Genomic DNA, 19,691 nt, shown 5'->3' with positions numbered 1-19,691 from the left:
CTGGAGAAAGGTGATTTGATTCCTGTGTCTGGGGAATATTTTTAGGGAGGCCTAGGAAACCATTTTTCACCTATATTACGTTATGGAATCTGATTTAGACCGTAAAAAAAGAAACGGGCAAAAGGCAGGGCAAAGGTAACAGAATGAGATAATCAGCTTGTGACTTTTTTTAACCCACCCAAATCAATAAGTCAAACAAACTGCCTGAATAACTTATCAGTTGGGGGTTGTGAATTTTATCTCTTATGAGTCAGTTAATTGATAAGGGGGAGCAGTTAAAAAATTTCTTGGTATCAGATTTCGTTTTTATTCTATTGTAGTATAAGGTACAGAGAAGGATTCATTCATATAACAACAGAAACATAGTCATTCCAGGCATGAAGGGTTGGTTATACAAGGTTTTTTCAACAGCCAACCATCAGGCCACAGGCCTTGCTGTGGTATGACAGTTTGTGACATAATATGCTGTCACGTGGGACATCCATCCCTACAATCCCTCTGAACCCTGCCTTTCAAACTTGTCCAGCCCAAGGAACCCCATCTCCTCCCACCTCAAGGAGCCTTATCCTTTACAGCATCTTCCCTTGAGTTTCTCATCCACAGTCAGACAAGCACAGGTCTCTCCTGGTTGAACAAATCCTTTGGCCCTGTTTTCCATCTTCTTTGAACTTTTAGGCACCACAACTCATCATCTCTGCCCCAAGCACCCCACACCCTTAGCTTCCACAAGTCTGTTAAAATTGCCCAATTTGTTTGCTCTGCAAATATTTACTAGATGCCAATACCGAGGGTTGTTACTAAATACAGCTACATTTCAGGCCGTGGCCTAAGCACTCTTACTAGTATTAGCTCAATGAATCCTCACAACCCTATGAGGCGGGGACTTTATTGTCAAACTCTGTGGATGAGGAATGTGAGGCTAGACAGATGAAGCGACCTGCCCAACGTCACAGGAAAGATCTTTAAAGGGAAGAGCCAGGATTGTGACCCAGGCAGTCTGGCTCCAGAGCCAGCATTTTGTACTATACTGAGGCCTACGGTTTTCTTTTCAGAATGTGGATCTTCTTGTCTTTTCCTCTTTCTTCCCTCTTTGGCCCTTATCACCTGGTGCCTGGATGTTTTAACAGCCATCCAACTGATCTAGCTGACCATAAAGGTTCGCCCTCAACCTCCGTCCATCCCCCATGCTGTGCCACCTGATAATCTGCCTCATCTTGTCACTCCTCTGCCATCAAAGAATATATAATCTCTTAGGGGGAAAAAGACACTCACATATGAGCTCCTGAGATAAACCTATAATGACAGTAAATAAAGTGAGAGAACAAAATGAATTTGAAGATCCCTTCCTGTGAAGAAATTGCATGATTTTCTCAGTGCAAATTATAGACAGGAGTGGACAGGTAAGGCACACAGGACTTCAGGTGAGCACTGAGTTAGAATTAGAAGGGGATGGGTTTTCTGAGGGAAAATAGAGGAGTTAAGAGCTGTGGCCCCAGGCAGTCCTCGCCACACAACCTCCCCTTTGTAATATCCCCTGCTTCTTCTCCTCCACCAGTTCCAATCCTGAGCTACCTGCAAGATTTGGCGTGAAGGGGACCTCCACCCTTTTCTGATTAAACCTCTTCTAGGCTGATTCCCTTCCTGCGCACTTTCCTGAGCGCTTACCTATACAACACGGTATATGTTCAAGAAACGGGTCTGATCTTCAGAGGAAACAGATTGAAGAATTCCTTAAGAGGCAGGACTTAAAGTATTGGGCTTCATGCAATAGCTTCCAGGAATGATGTTTTATTATTTAAATGTTTGTTTGCTCTTTGCTTCCCATACATTATCTAACTTCATCTTCACCCAATTCTTCAAAGTTGGCTCTATTCTCTTTTTAAAACTTGTATTTATTGATTTGAGAGAGAGAAACATCAATTTGTTGTTTCACTTATTTATGCATTCATTGGTTGTCTCTTGTATGTTCCTTGACCAGGGATGGGACTTGCAACCTTGAGGTATTGGGATGATGCTCTAACCAACTGAGCTACCTGGTCAGAGCGGTAGGCTCTATTTTTATTCTGCATTTTGCAGATGAGTTCACTGAGATTATTGAGGTGAAGGACCCTGTGCCAAATCACACTGCTAGCAATGGAGGGCTGCCTGCAGAGCCCACACTCATCTATTATGCCTCTGGGGAAACACTGTAATGGACAGGTCACCTGTTCTTTCAGTTATGGATGGAAAACCAGGAGGAAGTGCTGTATAGGAGAGTTTTTGCCCCTTTGCCTACACCAGCCTTCACGATGTTCAAATGGAGCGCACCTCCGCTTGGAAACGTCCCTGGGCTTCCATCTCTAAATGAGGCGGTAGCACTAGACCACCGAAGGCTGAGCTCTCCCAGAGCTGACATTCTGTGATTACTGAGCATTGGTGGAAGAGGGGGGAGCTAATTGAGTGCGTTAGTAATTTGGTTGCCAGGGTAACTCTTTCCTGATTGGAAGGAAGGGATCACAGGGTTCAACACAGACTTTGCTAGATAGGAAAGTGGTGTCTGATCCTCACTCCATGTTTCTGCTTCTGAGCTGGAAAACGAGAGAGCAAAAAAGGGTAAAAATTGAATCCAAATATTGTAGCATTTATGCCTAATTTAGAATGAAATCCTGGGGTGGCAGGCTCTGGAGTTCATTGTGAAGTGTAGCATTCTTTTCTCCAAATCACTTATTTGCTAGTTTCTTTGTTTATTTTGTATGTTTTTCATTGAGTTTATAGCTTTGGCCTTTTATCTCACCCAGGCCATTTTCTGTGGCTGTCTTCATAGGATGCTGAATATTTTGTAAGAAAATGGTTACAGCTATCCATAGCTTAGCCTAGGGGTCTGGTGGCCCTAATTGCAGGGCCACCATGTTGGACAACTGTAGGGGTGTTGTTCACATTGTAGTATATGAGTGGAGTTGTGCAGTGAATGATATTGAACTATGTATGATGATACCAGGCTATTGGAAAGAGTCATTTCTAGACTCTGAAATGACTTCAGAGTGGCATTGAATCATGGCCAGTTTGGCCCTGGATTGCTCCTAACCCACTGACCTCCAGGAAATCCCACTCCAGCTAAGAAGCAGGCCAAGGACATCAGGGCTACTCCAATGTCAGGGCTACTCCAATGTCAGGGCAAGTCCCCTGCTGCTCAGTGCCCAGGCATGATAGGCCACTGCACTGTTGGAGGCCCCTTTCCTCAGTTTGTGTTAGAGCCTCCATAACCACTCTTCCCTTGCTGGGCGGCACTGGATTGAGCCCCTTACAACCCTTTCTGGGCAGTTGGCTGGCTTGGCGTGTTCTGGAGGTACTTCTCTTAGACCCTCAGGGTCTGTGTATTTAGAGAACTGTGTATTTGAGAGAATGGGGGGTATAGACAACAGGCATTGAGTGCAAAAGGAAGTGAGAAAGTCAGGATTCTAATCAATCCGGAAAGGACTTTTGGGATCATGGCATGCCCTTGTTTCATGAGAAACAGAGGGTCATTTAGCCACTTAGGGAGTGTCCTGGGAAAGAAGGGGTAGGGACTAAAGAGTGTTATCTCCAGTCACCATGAATCCTTTTTCACATCTCACTTCTCATCTGTTGTACGGGTGAGGAAATGGAAGCCCATATTGAGCAACGTGTCCAAGGTCCCCATTTAATAAGTGAACTTGGATCTGAACACCCTGTCTCCTTCCTTTAGGAAACAGACTGAAGTGACTCAGAACTGGAGGGACAGAGATGGGCTGTTATGTCACTTCTTAGGGAGAGAAGGGCAGCAAACATGCCAAGGGCAGAGAGAGCAATCCTTTAATGCACTCCCGGTCAGCTCTCCCACCACAGGCTTGCACCCTGAGCAACCCCTAAACAAGAGCTGCTCACATTTAGGGCCACCTTGTGGAACAAGTCCACATTATGAATGACCACAGCAGAAAGAAAAAAAAAGTGATAAGCTTCCCTGTCTGCAGCGACTGATCTGATGTTCTTTGCTAAAATCGTCAGAAGCAGCTTTATAAAACATCTCCATCATTGACTAGTAATCCAAAGGATCTAGGGTTTTTGTAAAAGGGATTGGTCCAAAACCTGACCTTACTTCCATTTAATTTCATGCCAGCGCCAATCCACATCCAGGCGTGCAGACCCTAACTAGTGAGCCGCTCAGACACAAAGGCACTCTAATTACCATCTGCAAGCTGGGCTGACAAAGATTTCAAGTGTTTTCATGTTTATGGAGATCAGAGAAATGTGTTCTGTGCATCTTTCCCACCGACAGCAAGTATAAAATAAAACCGGACGAGAAACGCAACACATTTATTACAAACAGATATTTCGATTAAGTTAAAATCCTATAATCAGGACAGCCACAATTCCAGACACTCCGGTGCGAAGTGTAGATATGTCAATAGCCACATCTGGACGATGAAGAAGCCATTGAATCTCATAAAACTAAAACACCAACCGAACGGTCTCAAATCTCTCATAGTGAGTGAACAGCATGTTACAAATACTTCACCACGGTTCACGCTGGCAAAGTCTGCAGCTTCTCCATTCGGAAGGTCACATTTTCTACTCGGTTTCCTTCACTTACAAAGGCGAGCGGGCACGGCTGGGGGAGGGGCAGAGGGAGGAAATCAACTCCATCCACCCAGGGAATTGCAGCTGTTATTACAAATGGCCCCGAAGAGCCCATTATAAGCTGCTGTGCGAGGCTGTGTCCCTGGAGTGCCCGTCACGTGGTGTCTCCCAGCCCCCAGCCCGGGCCCCCAGGAGCACCGGCACCACCCTCTTGAGCAGAACAGCGCGGAGGGGGAGAGCAGGGCCCCGAGGCCCCGGCTGTGGCAGTTTCCATGAAAGCCCGGGTGCGGGGGCCCGCGGCAGGAGCGGGCCGGGGTCCCAGCCTCCCCACGCCCGCGGCGGCGCGCTCGTCCTCAGGAGACTCCAGCCCTTCGCCGCCGCCCCGCCTCCCGCTCCCGCCCTGGGCGCACCGAGGCTCGCCCGCCCGGCCACTCGCAGGACCGCAGCCAGTCGCAAAGCCGGGGCAGAGAAAAGGGCCTTTCATGGACCTTTGTGTGTTTTAAGAATCAGCACCCCAACAGACACAACATGGTGTTTTTTTTCATTGTCGTAAATTTTCAAGTCTGGCAGTTTGAAGTACTCCCTGAAATGATGGTCTACTCATGTTCCCCTCCCCCCAAAGTGAATCAGGAACCAACCCTGAAAAGATAAAAAACAGGTAACTGGGATCATCGTCGTCCTCGGGGCGAGCGGCGATCCTGAGAAGCAGGAACCGTGGCCCCACGGTCGCCGGGGCGCGGGGCGCGGGGCGGCTGCGTGGCACTGCACGCCGTGCCTGCGAGCATGGTCACGCCAAAAATAAAGAGTCCGACCGACTGTGGGCTTGGGGTGCGCTCTGTAATCTGCCTGACATAGGGCCAACCGAGTCCTGTTTTTCAACATCAGGACGCTTGACCTCAGTTCCCCACGAAAACATTCGCGATTTTTCGATTCCTCGTCCTAATTAGCTTATTTCCCCGCGTCCAAAAGCGCGAATTCAGCAGTCTGAGCAGAGATGCGGCCCTCAGGGGAAGCCCTAGTCCTCGCGGCGGAGGCAGGCGCGGGGACCGCTCCCGCGGCACTAGCTGCCCGGCACCGGGACGCCGTCGCCAGCGCGGGGCTGCGCCGTCCTTCCCGCCGCGCCGGGGTGGCCGCAGGCCGCGCGAGGGCTGCGCGGCGACGGGGGCTTGTGCGCCGCCGCCGGCAGGGGCCTCGGGAGCGGGCGCTGGGGGAGCTTCGCGTGCAGCTGCAGCCGCCGCGAATGAAGCCTCCGCACCGCCTCCTTGATGAGGTTCCCCGAGAGCACCAGCTGCTGCAGAAGCCGGTGCGGGTCGTCGTCGCCGGTGCGGACTTCCGGCTGGGGCCCGCGTCGCTGCTGCAGGCGGCGGGAGGCCCCTCGCAGCCATCCTCGCCGGCACGGGCCCGACAGCGGCTTTGGGGCTCCCCGCTTGTCGGCTCCCGAAGGCCCATCTAGGCTGGGCGGAGGGGGCAGTGGGGACAGGGCGCTGGGACCTGAGGCGAGCTCGGCCACAAAGTAGGGCGCAGCCCGGCCTCGCACACGGCCGCGGTCCCCGAGGGCGCAGCGAAGGACCCCCGGGGGCGCCGGGTCCACCTCTGCGGCCGGCGCGGGCGGCAGAAGCAGCGGCAGAACCGGGGGCCGGGCCTTGTCCGCCAGCACCGCCGCCGGGGGCCGCGGGGGCCGCAGCGGCGGCCCGGGGGGCGCGCACGGGGAGGCCGGGCTGTCCTGCGCCGCGTCCAGCTGCAGCGTCTCGCCGATCTGGGCCACCAGCCGGTCCACCTCGCCGCAGCCGCCCAGCGTCACCGACTGCTCCAGCAGGAGGAAGCTGCCCTCCTCCTCCTCTTCCTCCCCCTCGGCTTCCCCGCCGGCTTCCTCTTCCTCCTCCCTCCGGCACGGCATGGTCCCCAGCCCGGGCACCCGGAGCTCCGCGGGCGTCGCTGGCGGCTCTGGGCCGCGGCAAAGCCGGGCGCGGTGCTGAGGCCGGAGGTGGGCCGGGGCCGGGGCCGGGGCCGGGGCCGACTAGGAAGCCGGGCACCGGCAGGCACTCGTGCCGCGCATTGCAGCCGCGGTAGCCGGAATCCAACCGGCTCGGGTTGATTTGTAAACAATGGGTGACGTCGCCGCGGGGCGCTACCACCGCGCCCGGGCGGGGGTGCACCGTACGCGGGGGGGCGGGGCTCCCCCTGGGCCCGGGTCCGGGGTGGGGTCTCGCTCCCTCTGAGCTCCACGGTCCCGAAGGCCGCGCGCGGGGGCGCAATGGGCAGTTGACCCTCGCTTTCTTAGGCGGGCGTGTTGGCGTTTCCAGCAGATGGACTCCCGCGTGGGCTCTGTTGGTTTCCTCCACACACAACACCTACACTTACACGCCCACACACTGCCCTCCCCCAAGCGCGTCCACTCCTCTGGTTTTGGCTTGGGCGCTCCTGAGGTCCCTGGTGCCGGCGTCTGGGCAGCGACGACCCGGCGAGGCAGGCGAGGACAGACAGGAGGACTCAGGCTAGGGATTCGTCTGGAGGTTAGGGAAACGAGGCTGCCAGGAAAGGAAGAGGGGCCCTGCGGTGCGAATGGGTAGGGCAGAGTTGGAGTTGGCCAAAAAAAAAGCCACGAATTAATGTTTCTTGATCAAGAGTATGGGTGTGTGGGGCCTTGGACCGGGGCTGGCACTACTGTAGAGGACAAGGTTGCAGTCTTGGGGGACGGGGTCTCTGAGCTAGAAAGTTCATTTAAGAAGAATGCCTCACCCCACAGGGGAGTATTCTATCCGAGAGGGTAGCAGGAGGGGAGGGTGGTGGGCTGTTTGGATGGAAATGGAGATCCCCAGATCTCCATTCCAGATATCATGATTAGTTTAATGGTTAACCAAGACTTCATTAATTTTTTTTTTTTTTTTTTTTTTAAGAGAGAGAGGAAGGAAGAGAGAGAAACATCAATGAGAGAGCGTGGAGCATCCATGCCACGCCCCCCACCTCCCCACCCGCCATGAAGCCTGCAACTCCGACTTCATTTTTGAAAAGGCGGAGGGGCAGAAAACTCAATCGGTCACTGTCCTGTTGCCTGGAGGTTTTAGACCTTTATTTAGAATCCCAACCCCCTCAGGCCTAGCTTCTAAACACTAGACTTTTGGTGGACCAGCCTTTACAAGCCAACCAGGGGAGGGATATTAGCAGGGTGATGAAGATATTAAAAATTGGGTTATGGTGATGGTTGGACAACTCGGTAAATTTACTAAAAATCATTTAATGTTTACTTAAAATGAGTGAATTTTATATGTAAATTGTACCTTAATAAAGTTGTTTTTAAAACTAGCCACAAAGCACGCACATGCAAACACAGAAGCCAGGTAGTAGGGAGCTAGCTACTTTAAAATACTGAGCAAATGTCATTCCCTCATTTTATTATTTTTAAAAATATATATCTTTATTGATTTCAGAGAGAGGAAGGGAGGGGAGACAGAGATGGAAACATCGATGATGAGAGAGTCATCATTGATCGGCTGCCTCCTGCACGCCACCCACTGGGGATCAAGCCCGAAACCTGGGCATGTGCCCTGACTGGGAATCCAACCACTATCTCCTGGATCAAAAGTTAATGCTCAACTGCTGAGCCACGCTGGCTGGGCTCATTCCCTCATTTTAAATCATTGTTCATTTGAAAGTATGGTCAAAGCAGCCATTTATTAGCTAGAATATTACTTAGCTGAACCTAATTATTTAAAATTTTTAGATGAAAATAATTATAGCAGTTTACGATTTGTGTTTTATTCTTTGGTTCAAAATCTGTAAGCCTCATACACTGTGTGGGGGGAAAAATCACCTCAGAGAGAGATCTGATAGTTTCTTACAAAACGAAATGTACACCTGTCCTGTGATTCAATTCCTTTCCTAAGAGAAATAAAAACAGATGTGTATCAAGGCTTACAGGCAAATAATCATAGCAGCTTTATTCATAAAACCATAAATTGGAAACAGCTCAAGTGTTTACCATGATAGGTGAATGAATAAACTACGGCACAGTCATAATATGATAACAGAATACTCTTTAGCAACAAGAGTGTCTGCTGCATGGCAATACCATGGATGAATCTCAAAAACAGTACCTTAAGAAAAGGAAGCCAGAGAAAAAAGAGCACATACCATATGATTCTGTTTATATGAAGTTCTAGAACAAGAAAAATTAATTTATGGTGGGGAAAAAAATCAGAAGACTGATTGCCTTTAGAGAGGGTGGAGCCAGGGCGAAGACTGAGTCAGAACAGGCCTGAGGGAACTTCAGGGCTGGTGGTAATGTTCTGTATCTTTGTAGCTTCATTTGGGTTTCACAGGTATATGCATGTATTAAAACTCATTGTATTTATTGTACATAAAGTTTACATGAAGGGAAACAACTGTAAACAAATATTAAATTCTGGTTAATAGACATGCTGATGAGTGTAGGGATGAGGTATACTAATGTTTGCAATTTATTCTCAAGTGCGCAAAAATGAGATGGATTTGTATGTGGATAGAAGGATGGGTAAGACAGGTGGATCTATGATAAAGCACACATAAGAAAATGTTAGTTATTATATGACCCAGCAATTCCACTCCTAGGTACGTTCCTGAGAGAATTGAAAACGTGTTCACACAAAAATTTGTACACAAATGTTCACAGCAGCATTATTCATATTAGCCCCAAAGCAGAACAATCCAAACGTTCATAAGCTAATAAATGGGTGAATAAAATGTTTTCTGTTCATATAATGGAATATCATTCACCATAAAAAGGAATGTAGTACTGGCACAGCATGGATGAATCTTGAAGACATTATGCTAAGTGGAAAAAACAAACAAACAAAAAAAACAGACACAAAAGGCCACATATTGTATGATTCCATTTATGTGAAATTTCCAGAACAGACAAATCTGTAGAGATAGAAAGTAAATTAATGGTTGCCAGGGGATGGGAGGAGAGGGGAATCAGGACTAACTGTTAATGGGTAGGAGGTTTCTTTTGTGGTGATAAAAATGTTCTGGAATTAGGTAGTGGTGATGTTTATACAACAAAGCAAATATGCCCTAGCTGTTTCTGCTCAGTGGTTAAAGCATCAGCCCTCAGAATGATGGGTCTCTGGTTCAGTTCCTGTCAAGGGCACATACCTGGGTGCATGTGCGGGAAGCAAGCAATCCATGTGTCTCTCTCACATCGATGTGTGTGTGTGTGTCTCTCTCTCCCATTCTCTCTGAAAAGCAATGGAAAAAATATCCTCCAGTGAGGATTAAAAACAAACAGAATGTACTAAAAGCCACTGAAGTGTACACTTTATTTTAAAAAATTTTTTGTGTGTAACAGTTTCATTAGTTCAAATCAAGGCATCACATGCTCTAGCCTATCATGATGATGCAACATTTAGCTCTTCTTTGTAGCTAGAGCTCAGTAATTCATTTCATTCCTTTCCAATGATTCCTGAGATGATGTCATGGTCTTCAATGCCTCCTAGCTGGTCATATGTTCTGTTCAAAACTTGCTATAAATGATTTCAAAGTCCTGTTTTCTTGCCAACATGCTAATCAGAGGGATGTTCTTATGTTTAGGATACTTATTGTTGTTGTTAATCTTATTGCTACTGGGCCAGACAAGTTGGGAATAGAAAGAGCTCACTGACAACCTAGTTGCCCTGCATGCCTCACGATAAAACCTTTCCTTAGAACTTGGACTGCCAACTTCTTCAAAGAGCCATTCTTCCTCACGAGCTTCGTCTCCCAACTCACAGTGGTTTGAGCTGTAGGGAAGCAGTGTTCAAGTTAGCATTTTTGTTCAAATACACCAATTGGTTGCCTTCTGCACTTGCCCAGACCAGGGCTGGGGATCGAGCCTGCAACCAAGGTACGTGCTCTTGGCTGGAAAGGAACCCAGGGCCTTCAGTCCGCAGGCCGACGCTCTAACTACTGAGCCAAAACAGCCAGGGTAAATCTCAATTTTTAAAAATAAATTTTTATTGATTTCAGAGAGAGGAAGGGAGAGGGAGAGAGAGATGGAAACATCAATGATGAGTCATTGATCAGCTGCCTCCTGCCCGCCCCCTGCTGGGGATCAAGCCTGAAACCCAGGCGTGTGCCCTCATGGGGAACTGAGCCACGATCTCCTGCATCATAGGTTGATGCTCAACTGCTGAGCCACGTGGACTGGGCCATATCTTAATTTTTAAATCCTAAAACATAATGGTTGCATCTAGGTGTTGGGTAATAGGGTAGTTCACTGTCAGATTCTTTCAGTTTTGTTGACTGTTTGGAAATGTTGAGAATAGAATGTTAAAAAGAAAAAGCTACAGAAAAGGAGTGATTCATTTTGTGACTCCCTGGGCATGGAGCTGCCCAGGGCATGGGGGGTGAGGGCTGACTAGTGGGAAGGAAGGGAGGAAGTGTACACCCTGCTGGCCGGTTGACAGGGGAATTGTGTGGACTCATTCTCCGGTGTTGAAAGGATGTATACAGTCTGTTGTGGGTTGACTAGATTCTTGCCCACTGTGGAGGATTTCAAGCTGTATGACAGGAATGAAGCTTGACATCTGTACAAGTTAGCAGCATCCCTGAGTGATGGGCCTTGGGAACAGCCAGACAGACACAGGCTGGCCCATTTACTAATCCTTTCATTGCCTCCTAGCTCTCCAATTGGAGCTGGGCTGGTTGGGGAGGAGGGATTTGTACTGGAAGAATTGAAGAGATTAGGGAATTCACACTGAGATGCAAAGAGGTGCTAATGAGGTATTAAACACCTCTCAGTAGCGGAGCAAGAGAAAGCTGGGAACCTGAAGGCAGAAGCTGAAATGTCGTGAGGCTGTTGATAGGGTGGAAAAGATAACAGGGTTTTAGGAACAGGTGGGTCTATAACTGGGTTTGGGCTTTGCAGCAGTGTGGAATATTTTGCTACTTATAAAAGTAGGAAAGACTCAAGATTGGGGAGGAGGTTTAGAGGAATGCAGTCCCAGAGGTGGAGACCTGAGTAGTGTATTGAGTTGAAAAGGGTCCCCTCTGAATTCATGTCCATGGGCGACCTGTAAATATGACCTTATTTGGAAATAGGGTCTCTGCAGACAAAATCATGTTAAGATGAGGTCAAACTGGATTAGGGTGAGCCCTAAGGCAGTCACTGGTATCCTTTTATAAAAAGAAGGACATTTGGATACAGAGACATACAAGGAGAACGCCACATGTTTGTCAGACAGAGGCAGAGACTGGAGTGATGCTGCTGCAAGCCTGGGTGGCCAGCAATCACCAGAGGCTAAGAGCATGGAGCAGCTTCTCCCTCAGAGTCCCCAAGAAGGAACGAACCCTGCTTAATGACCCTTTGATATTAGACTTCTGGCCTCCAAAACTGCGAGAGAATAAATTTCTGTTGTTTTAAGGCAACTGAGTTGGTGATAGTTTATTATAGCAGTCCTAGGAAACTGGTGCTTGTTTGGAGAAATTGTTTTGTAATGTGTAAGCTATGGAGGAATTTATTGAATGTTCTGGGGTAATTCTGAGAATCAGTGGAAAAACTGAAGGGCTGAGAGCCTCTCTGATTGTTGTGCTAGGTCCAGCCAGATCTACCATTAGAACAGAAATAAAGAAGGAGGAGATGAAAAGACAAGGGGCCAATAAAGCCTTGTTGTATGTTGATCATAGGTGAAAAATGGCCATGTCAGTAAAACATCTTCACTCTTTTATGTGAGAAAGAAATAACAGTCTATCTTGTTTATGCCAACCAGGAACTTTTAAAAGACAATGCTAATATAACCAGAAAATCCACAAAGATAGTTTGGAGAGCAATGCCAGTCAGGCCTATGAGAAGTACTCAGATCAGGAAATGAAGCAGATAATAATAGTACCTACCACATAGGGATTATTTTTAAAAACCATTTTGTTGAGATATAATTTACATAGCACAAAATTCATCCATTTAAAATGTACAGTTCAAGCCCTGGCCTGTGTGGCTCAGTTGGCTGAGCGTTGTCCCTTGCACCGAGAGGTTGCTGGTTCAATTTCCTGTGAGGACACAAACCCAGGTTGAGGGCTCAGTCCCCAGAGGGGTGTGTGCAGGAGGCAGCTGATCGATGTTTCTCTCTCATAGATGTTTTTTTTCTCTCTCCCTCTCCTTTCCTCTGTCTCTAATATCGATTTAAAAACATATTGAAAAAACTCCTTTAAAATGTAAATTCAACAGTTTTTAGTGTATTTACAAAGTTGTGCAACCATCACTATAATGCAATTTCAGAACATTTGCATAATCCCCAAAAGAAACCTGTACCCATTAACTATATTGAGTATTTAACTCTATGCCTGCTACCCTGAAAAGTACCTTACAGATTTTACTTCCCTTAGTTTTCCAATAGCCTCTGAGTTAGGTATTATCCCCTTTCATGGAAAAGAAAACCAAGGCACAGATATGAGAAAACATGCCCAAGATTACACAAATTACTAGTGCCGAAGCCAGGATTCAGACTTGGTTTCGGTTAATGTCAATACCTGCCCTTCTCAAACCACGACCCAGATGCTATTACCCAGGCTTTGCACTCGCCTAGTCTCTGAACTCTGCCTAGTTCCTGTTCCCCAAGGCCTGTTGATTCTTTCCTTCAGGGCCTCTGCCAGTAGTCATGCCCTATTTCTGGTCCCATTGCCAATGCCCTTCATGTTTCCTTGGCTGGGCTCATGCAACTTGTGTCTGGGCCCTAGCCTCCTTCCCTTTAATCCACTCTTCTGGCAGATCAACTTCCTAACTCCCAACCCTGCTCAGGTTACCTACCACCCCCACTCTGAATAGGTCCGCATGGCCTCATGAGTAAAACCCTCAGCTCCTTAGCACAGTATCCAGAACGCTCAGAGGCCTGGCCCTGGGCCAGTCTTCCAACCTTATCTTGCCCTCCACCCCCACAGAAGCCCTTTGCTCCTGTGAGACGGGGCCCTCGCCAGCTTCCAAATACATCTCACATGTTCCCATCTCCCCATGTTTGGTCCTTTCTTTGTGCAGAGAATGACTCCACCCACCAAAATCTTAGTGCAGCTATAAACCTTCTCCATGAGGCTACCTCTGCGCTCCCCAGCAGGCAGTGGCTTTTCCTGTTCTTTGCCCTCCCGCCCCATTCATTCGGTTACCCCAGTGGAGCTCTTTACCATATACTTCTTTTCTATAGATACTTGGACTGGCTTAGACTGTAAGAGTCTTACTTCCAGAAGGTCCTCTGACAGGCCAAGCCTGAGTTGTTTGCCTATCCCTACATCCAGAGATGGGGTCACTCCCACCCAAAATGCACAGACTGAGGAAAGGGGAGCAGAGGACCCCTAGAGAGATGCTGGATGCATCTGAACAAAAATGTCCAGTAGAGGTGGGATATAGTTTTTCTGTAAGGCCCACGTAACCTCATTGTTTCACTTATTTTTTAATTTGATTCATTTGTTCCTTTATTCATTCAACAGTTTGTTAAGCAAAACCAAATATATCCTTAACCCATAGAGCCTACTACAGTCTAATGGGAGAAGCCAACAATGTAATTAAACACTCATACCAACAAATCTAGACATGCAACAAATGTAAAACGGTAACCTGAGACACAATTACTGACTACCCCCAGAGCGTTTTCAAGTTTCCCAGTCCAAATGGCTGTGTGAAATTATTTTAACTGGGTGACAAGCCTTTTATTTCACAATTAGAAGTAGTCCTTTAAATTCATGTTCCAGAAGTGGTACCCTTGGATTTAATTCATAGGGAAGTGTGAATGAATGAGCAAAGCAGTCTCGCTTTCTACAGTCTTGAAAGATGATGGATCCTATGAGTGGGGGATGACAGAGGCCTACAAGGGGCTGAGGGACAATTTTCTTTCCTTTCTGATTTTGGATGGGGGACTCTTTGAAGCTAATTCTGAAGGCTCCTGTCCAGAGGTTAGAGAGTAGGGGAAGACTTGGGGTCTTTCCTGACTTTCACCCTACTTCCTAATAGCTATAGAGACTTACAGGCAAAATTTCTCTCTATGCCAAAACACCCTCTATGAGAATGGGTTATAGTGGCATAAAGAAAGGATCCATCCAGGCTTCAGCTCACATGATGGTGGAGATAACATTTAACACGGCAAGGTCACTATATACCTGAATATCATTCCTGAGCATCACGTGTATGTAACTTGCTTTGAAACCTCTCATCAGCACCTGGGGCCTCCTGATCTGAGGTCTGGGGCGTTTCTGATTAGAGGGCCAGAGGGATTCCAATTCTAAATGATTTGGTGGGTTTGCAGGCTTTCCAACTCACTTTGTAAGACTCAGGACCACCCTCTGCCTCCCTTAGATCCAGCCCCCATGCCAGGCCTGGCTGCTTGAAGTACCTTTAGGTTTTCAGAGAATTTGGTCCTTGCCTCTGTTGCGGTCCAGACAGCCTGGATCCCTTGCCCTCCGGCTACAGTCTAAGCTTTCTGAGGGTAGGATTCAGGCCTCATTCAACTCTCAAGTCCCAATGCTGAGCTCAGTGCCTGGCAGGTGGTGAATCCCACTCACAAATGCTCCACGACTGCACGTGCTTGCAGTCCTGCCTTCTCTCTGCTAGCCTCTTGCTTGTGACCTGGCTGCTCCCCAGCTTGTTCTCCTGGCTGGGGAAAATGATCCCCAGAGTTTTGTGGTAGTTTTTTTTAAAATCTTCACCCAAGGATACTTTTTTCCGTTGCTTTTCAGAGAGCATGGAAGGGAGAGAGAAAGAGAGAAACATTGATGTGACACAGACACATCAATTGGTTGCCTTTGCACGCACCCCAACCAAGGCTGGGGATCCAGCTTGCAACCGAGGTACATGCCCTTGGCTGGAATCAAACCTGAGACCCTTCAGTCCACAGGCTGATGCTCTCTAACCACTGAGCCAAACCAGCTAGGGTGACCCCCCAGAGTTTTTACCTGGGGATTGCAGCCCTGAACTTGGCTGTGTTCAGCTGAACAGGATGGGCTCCCCTTCCCTTGGCCTCGCTGAGCTCTCTCCCCCACTCTCTCGCCCTGTGGCCAGTCCTGAAGAGGATTCCACAGCAAAGCTGAAGACGGTTTTCTTTTTTCGGCTAATGGAATAATGTAGATGGTAGTTTTTGGTGTATCTGAAGGAGACTTAAGGGTTAAGCTTTGCCCCAGCCCAGGATAAACAGGCGCCCCAGGAAGTAAAAAATTAGAAATGACTTGTAGTATACATCTGTCCTTTACTTTTTCCCCTTTTGGGGGGTAATTTCCCACTTTGGTGGGAGACAGGGCTTTCCTCCTGGCAAAAGGGGGAAGGCACATTACCTAGGCCCAGCCAATCAGATGTTCTCAACCAGTGACACAGAGACCCAAGGACAGATGGAAAATCAGCAGAGGGGTGACTGTGCTAAAAGTCAAGTGACAATGAACGGTGTGAACTTGGCTGGGATTCTGGGTCCCTAACCCCCTTCCTTTCTGCCAGTTCTTCAGCCTAGTGTCTTTCCAACAAATCCAGTTAGGTTAGCCAAAGTCCGTTTCCAGGGTTTGCAGCCAAGATTGACATAAAACTAACTGTGCAAGTGGAGGGGATGCATTAAATAAACCAGGAACATCTGTAATGTGGAATACTACACAGCCGTTCAAAAGAATAATGGCTGTCTGTGTTCTGACACAGAAAAATCTCCAAGGCTCACACATAAGGGTAAGTGTATCACCACTTATCTAAAAATAAAGCAAACGGCCTGGCCGGGCGTGGCTCAGCGGTTGAGCGTTGACCTAGGATCCAGGCGATCGGGGTTCGATTTCCGGTCAGGGCACATGCCCGGGTTGCGGGCTCGATCCCCAGTTGGGGGCGTGCAGGAGGCAGCCGATCAATGACTCTCTCATCACTGATGTTTCTATCTCTCTCTCTCCCTCTCCTTTCCTCTCTCTGAAATCAATATATATTTAAAAAAATAAAAATAAAGCAAAAGAATGTACTTCTTTATGTATATGTGTGTTACCATTAGACTATAATGCCACAAGAGATGCCACAAGAAAGAGACTTTGTTTTGTATATGCCTGCATCTCCAGGCCTAGAACAGTGCCTGCCACATAGTAGGCATTCAATAAATATTTGTTAAATAAATGTATTGTAAAGAAAATGATCTGGAAGGACGCATATCAAGCAGAAAATAGTGGTGTCTTAGAGGAGGGACTAGAATGTAGGGATGGTAGACAAGGATTTTACCTGTATTTGAATATTTTTTACAAGGAAAATGTCTTCATGTATTACTTGTGTAATTAAACAATATAAACAGAAAAGAGCTAAATATTAACAGATGATTGGAAAGCCATTAAAATGATGATTTCAAAGACTTTATCATAACAAATACAAGTTAGCTAGCAAATAAAGGGGGAAGTGGATATTATATGAGAGCAAGTGATATTTTGGTGGCGCTATTGGCCATTTTGACAAGATAATGAACAGTTAAATTTTTAGTCTCTTTTCTTTAATGTCAGTAGGCACCTTCACCCCATTCCTAATAAGTCTCAATGCAAGTCTCAGAAATGCTCATTGTGCCATATTTTGATGTGGGCATCAACATATCCTGTTTTAATTTAAGCAGAGAAAACAAGGGAAAAAAGTGGAAAACAGAAAGATTAATTTGGATTGCAAGTCGCTTGAATTGTTGGAGGGTGCGGTTAGAGGGGGAGGTGTGGAGAGGTTATGTTGGGTGGGGGTCCTGGGCAGACCCCCCTTCTCTCTCTTTCCTTTTCAGCTTGTTCCTTCTACTTGTCTCCCAACTCCCGCCCTCGCTCCTCCCCCCTCCACTGAGGTTAGCACCTGAAAACACAAAGATGATTGAACACTGTTGTGCCCCCAAAGCTTGAAGTCTGTTGGGGCAGGTAGGCTGCAGTGACCTTTGCGGCAGACTCAAGCCCGTGCCCTTGCTAACCATCCCTGAGAGCCCTGGCCCTTCCCTTCTCCATGTTTCTGAATTCCTAGGAGTCTGCTTTCCACTTTGCTATTTAGCCCTCCACAATTCTAATCTGTCTTCTGTTGTATGTGGTTTATGTGTGTTCGTTTTATCTCGTAGAGTTTATTATAAACTCCTTGAGGGCTGGGGCTACTTTTCTGTGACCTTTTTGTTCAGCCAGGTTGTTGGCCGAACAAAAGGACTTTCTGAACTTTCACGAATTCCTCTGAACAGCCATGCTCATTGCCAGGCTGACAAATAGTAGCAGATGAGTAAGGATGATTTCCAGGAGCTGTGGCACGCTTGCAGAAACATAGTGTGCAGCTTTGTCAGCTGGAGTGTGTGTGTAATTTTAGAGCACTCAGCAATGATACTTGCTTTTAATCAGAAGTCACAGCAGAACAGTTGGTTCTGAGGAGAAACACCTCCCTCTCCAGAGTAACTGATTAAACTGTATCTACAAGTGTAATGCATGGTCCTTATCACCAAAGCAGTGGAGATAGAAGTGTTATCTGAGAAGGGAGTTTAGCATTCTTAATATTCATCATATTACCTGAACATTTATCTAGTCTTGGTATGTGCCAAACACTGTGTTGCTAAGCAGCTTTTCAGAGATTATCTCATTTAATCTTTACAATATCTCTTCGAGAATTATTATTATCCTAATTTTACAGAAAAGGAAATGGAATCAGAAAGTAGCCTTGGCCAGGTAGCTCAGTTGGTTAGAGCATCGTCCCAGTATGCCAAGGTTGTGGGTTTGATCCTGGGTCAGGACACATATAAAAAGCAACCAATGAATGCATAAATAAGTGTAACAATAAACGTCCATCCCCGGACCTCAAATCAATTAAAAAAAAAAGTTAACTAACTTGCCTGGGGTCACATAGCTAGAAGCCAGGATTTGAACCTAGGCTCACTAACTCCAGTCCATGCTCTTAACTATTGCTTGTATTTCCCCAAACATTGAGGGACTTTGTATAAAAATGTCATCAAAACAGATGAAACCAGAAATATAGTCTGTATGGTGGTCTCCCACTAGTTATAGCGGTACTACTTTAAAGTATTGAACATTTCTTCTGTGTGAAAGCATCAATTTCATTCAATCAGTCAATCAGTTGATGGTGCTGGGTGTCATGGAGCAGGAAAGAAACTTTGTTCCTACTTTGAAGAAAGGGCAGAATTGGAGACTTTGGCTCTCTGCTTTGTGTGTGCCTGTGTGTGTAATTTACATATATTTGTAAATTATGAGGCTGGATTTTCCAAGGCTGTTTGGGATTCAATGCAAAATTTCACTGAGCCCGGCTGGGCGTGGCTCAGCAGTTAAGCGTCAACCTAGGATCCAGGTGATCAGGGTTCGATTCCCGGTCAGGGTACATGCCCGGGTTGCGGGCTGCAGCCGATCAATGGCTCTCTCATCATTGATGTTTCTAGCTCTCTCTCTCCCTCTCCTTTCCTCTCTCTGAAATCAATAAAGATATATTTAAAAAAAAAAATTTCACTGATACATGTTTGTTGAATTCTGTGTTTCTTTTCATGTGTTTGCTCAATAAAAACAATTTGTTAAACATGAAACTAAATGCAGTTTTATTTGATACTTTTATCAATTTTTAATATGAATTCATTAATTGAAATAATCTAGTAGAACATGTGATTCAATTTTTGGTTTGGATAATATAGTCTGAGGACTTGTTTGTTCAAAAGATCACGGGGATGTAAAGTGCGGCATAGGGAATACAGTCAATATTATTGTAATAACTATGTATGGTACCAGGTGGGTACTAGAATTATTGGGGGAATCATTTCATAAATTATATAATTGTCTAACCACTATGCTGTACACCTGAAACTAATATAAAATAATATTGAATGTCAACTGTAATTGAAAAATAAAAAGAGGAAACTCCCTCAAAATTTGTTTAAAAGATATTTATTTGAAAGGCCACTATGTGCCAGAGGTCATAGTGAGCAAAATAGATGTAGTCTCTACCCAGTTGTGGCAGGAAGTCTAGTTGGGAAACTTCACATGAAACAAATGATCACACAAACAACTATATACTTATAAATTGTGATAAGACCTATAAAGGAAGAATACAGAGTGCTATGTGAAAGTTTAGTAGGGGAACTGATTTATACAGTGGGGGCTATGGAAGGCATCTGAACCAGTGACATTTAAGCTGAAATCTGAAAGATAATTAAGTGAAAATTGGGCCAGCCAGAACA

General features: G+C 46.6%; 1 protein-coding gene across 1 annotated transcript; it reads right to left on the bottom strand.

The window, feature by feature from the left end:
• Window positions 1-4,958: 4,958 nt before the first annotated feature.
• FRAT1 (FRAT regulator of Wnt signaling pathway 1) lies at window positions 4,959-6,579 on the bottom strand. The gene has a single exon (XM_087824155.1). The coding sequence runs from the start codon at window positions 6,470-6,472 to the stop codon at window positions 5,636-5,638; it is 837 nt and encodes a 278-aa protein (XP_087680281.1). The 5' UTR covers window positions 6,473-6,579; the 3' UTR covers window positions 4,959-5,635.
• Window positions 6,580-19,691: the final 13,112 nt, after the last annotated feature.

This window comes from Miniopterus natalensis, chromosome 14, assembly GCF_054644295.1.
Source record: "Miniopterus natalensis isolate mMinNat1 chromosome 14, mMinNat1.hap1, whole genome shotgun sequence".
NCBI classification, from domain to species: Eukaryota; Metazoa; Chordata; class Mammalia; order Chiroptera; family Miniopteridae; genus Miniopterus; species Miniopterus natalensis.
Note: the sequence above shows the minus strand (reverse complement) of the source record. Positions and strands in the feature narration are given on the sequence as shown.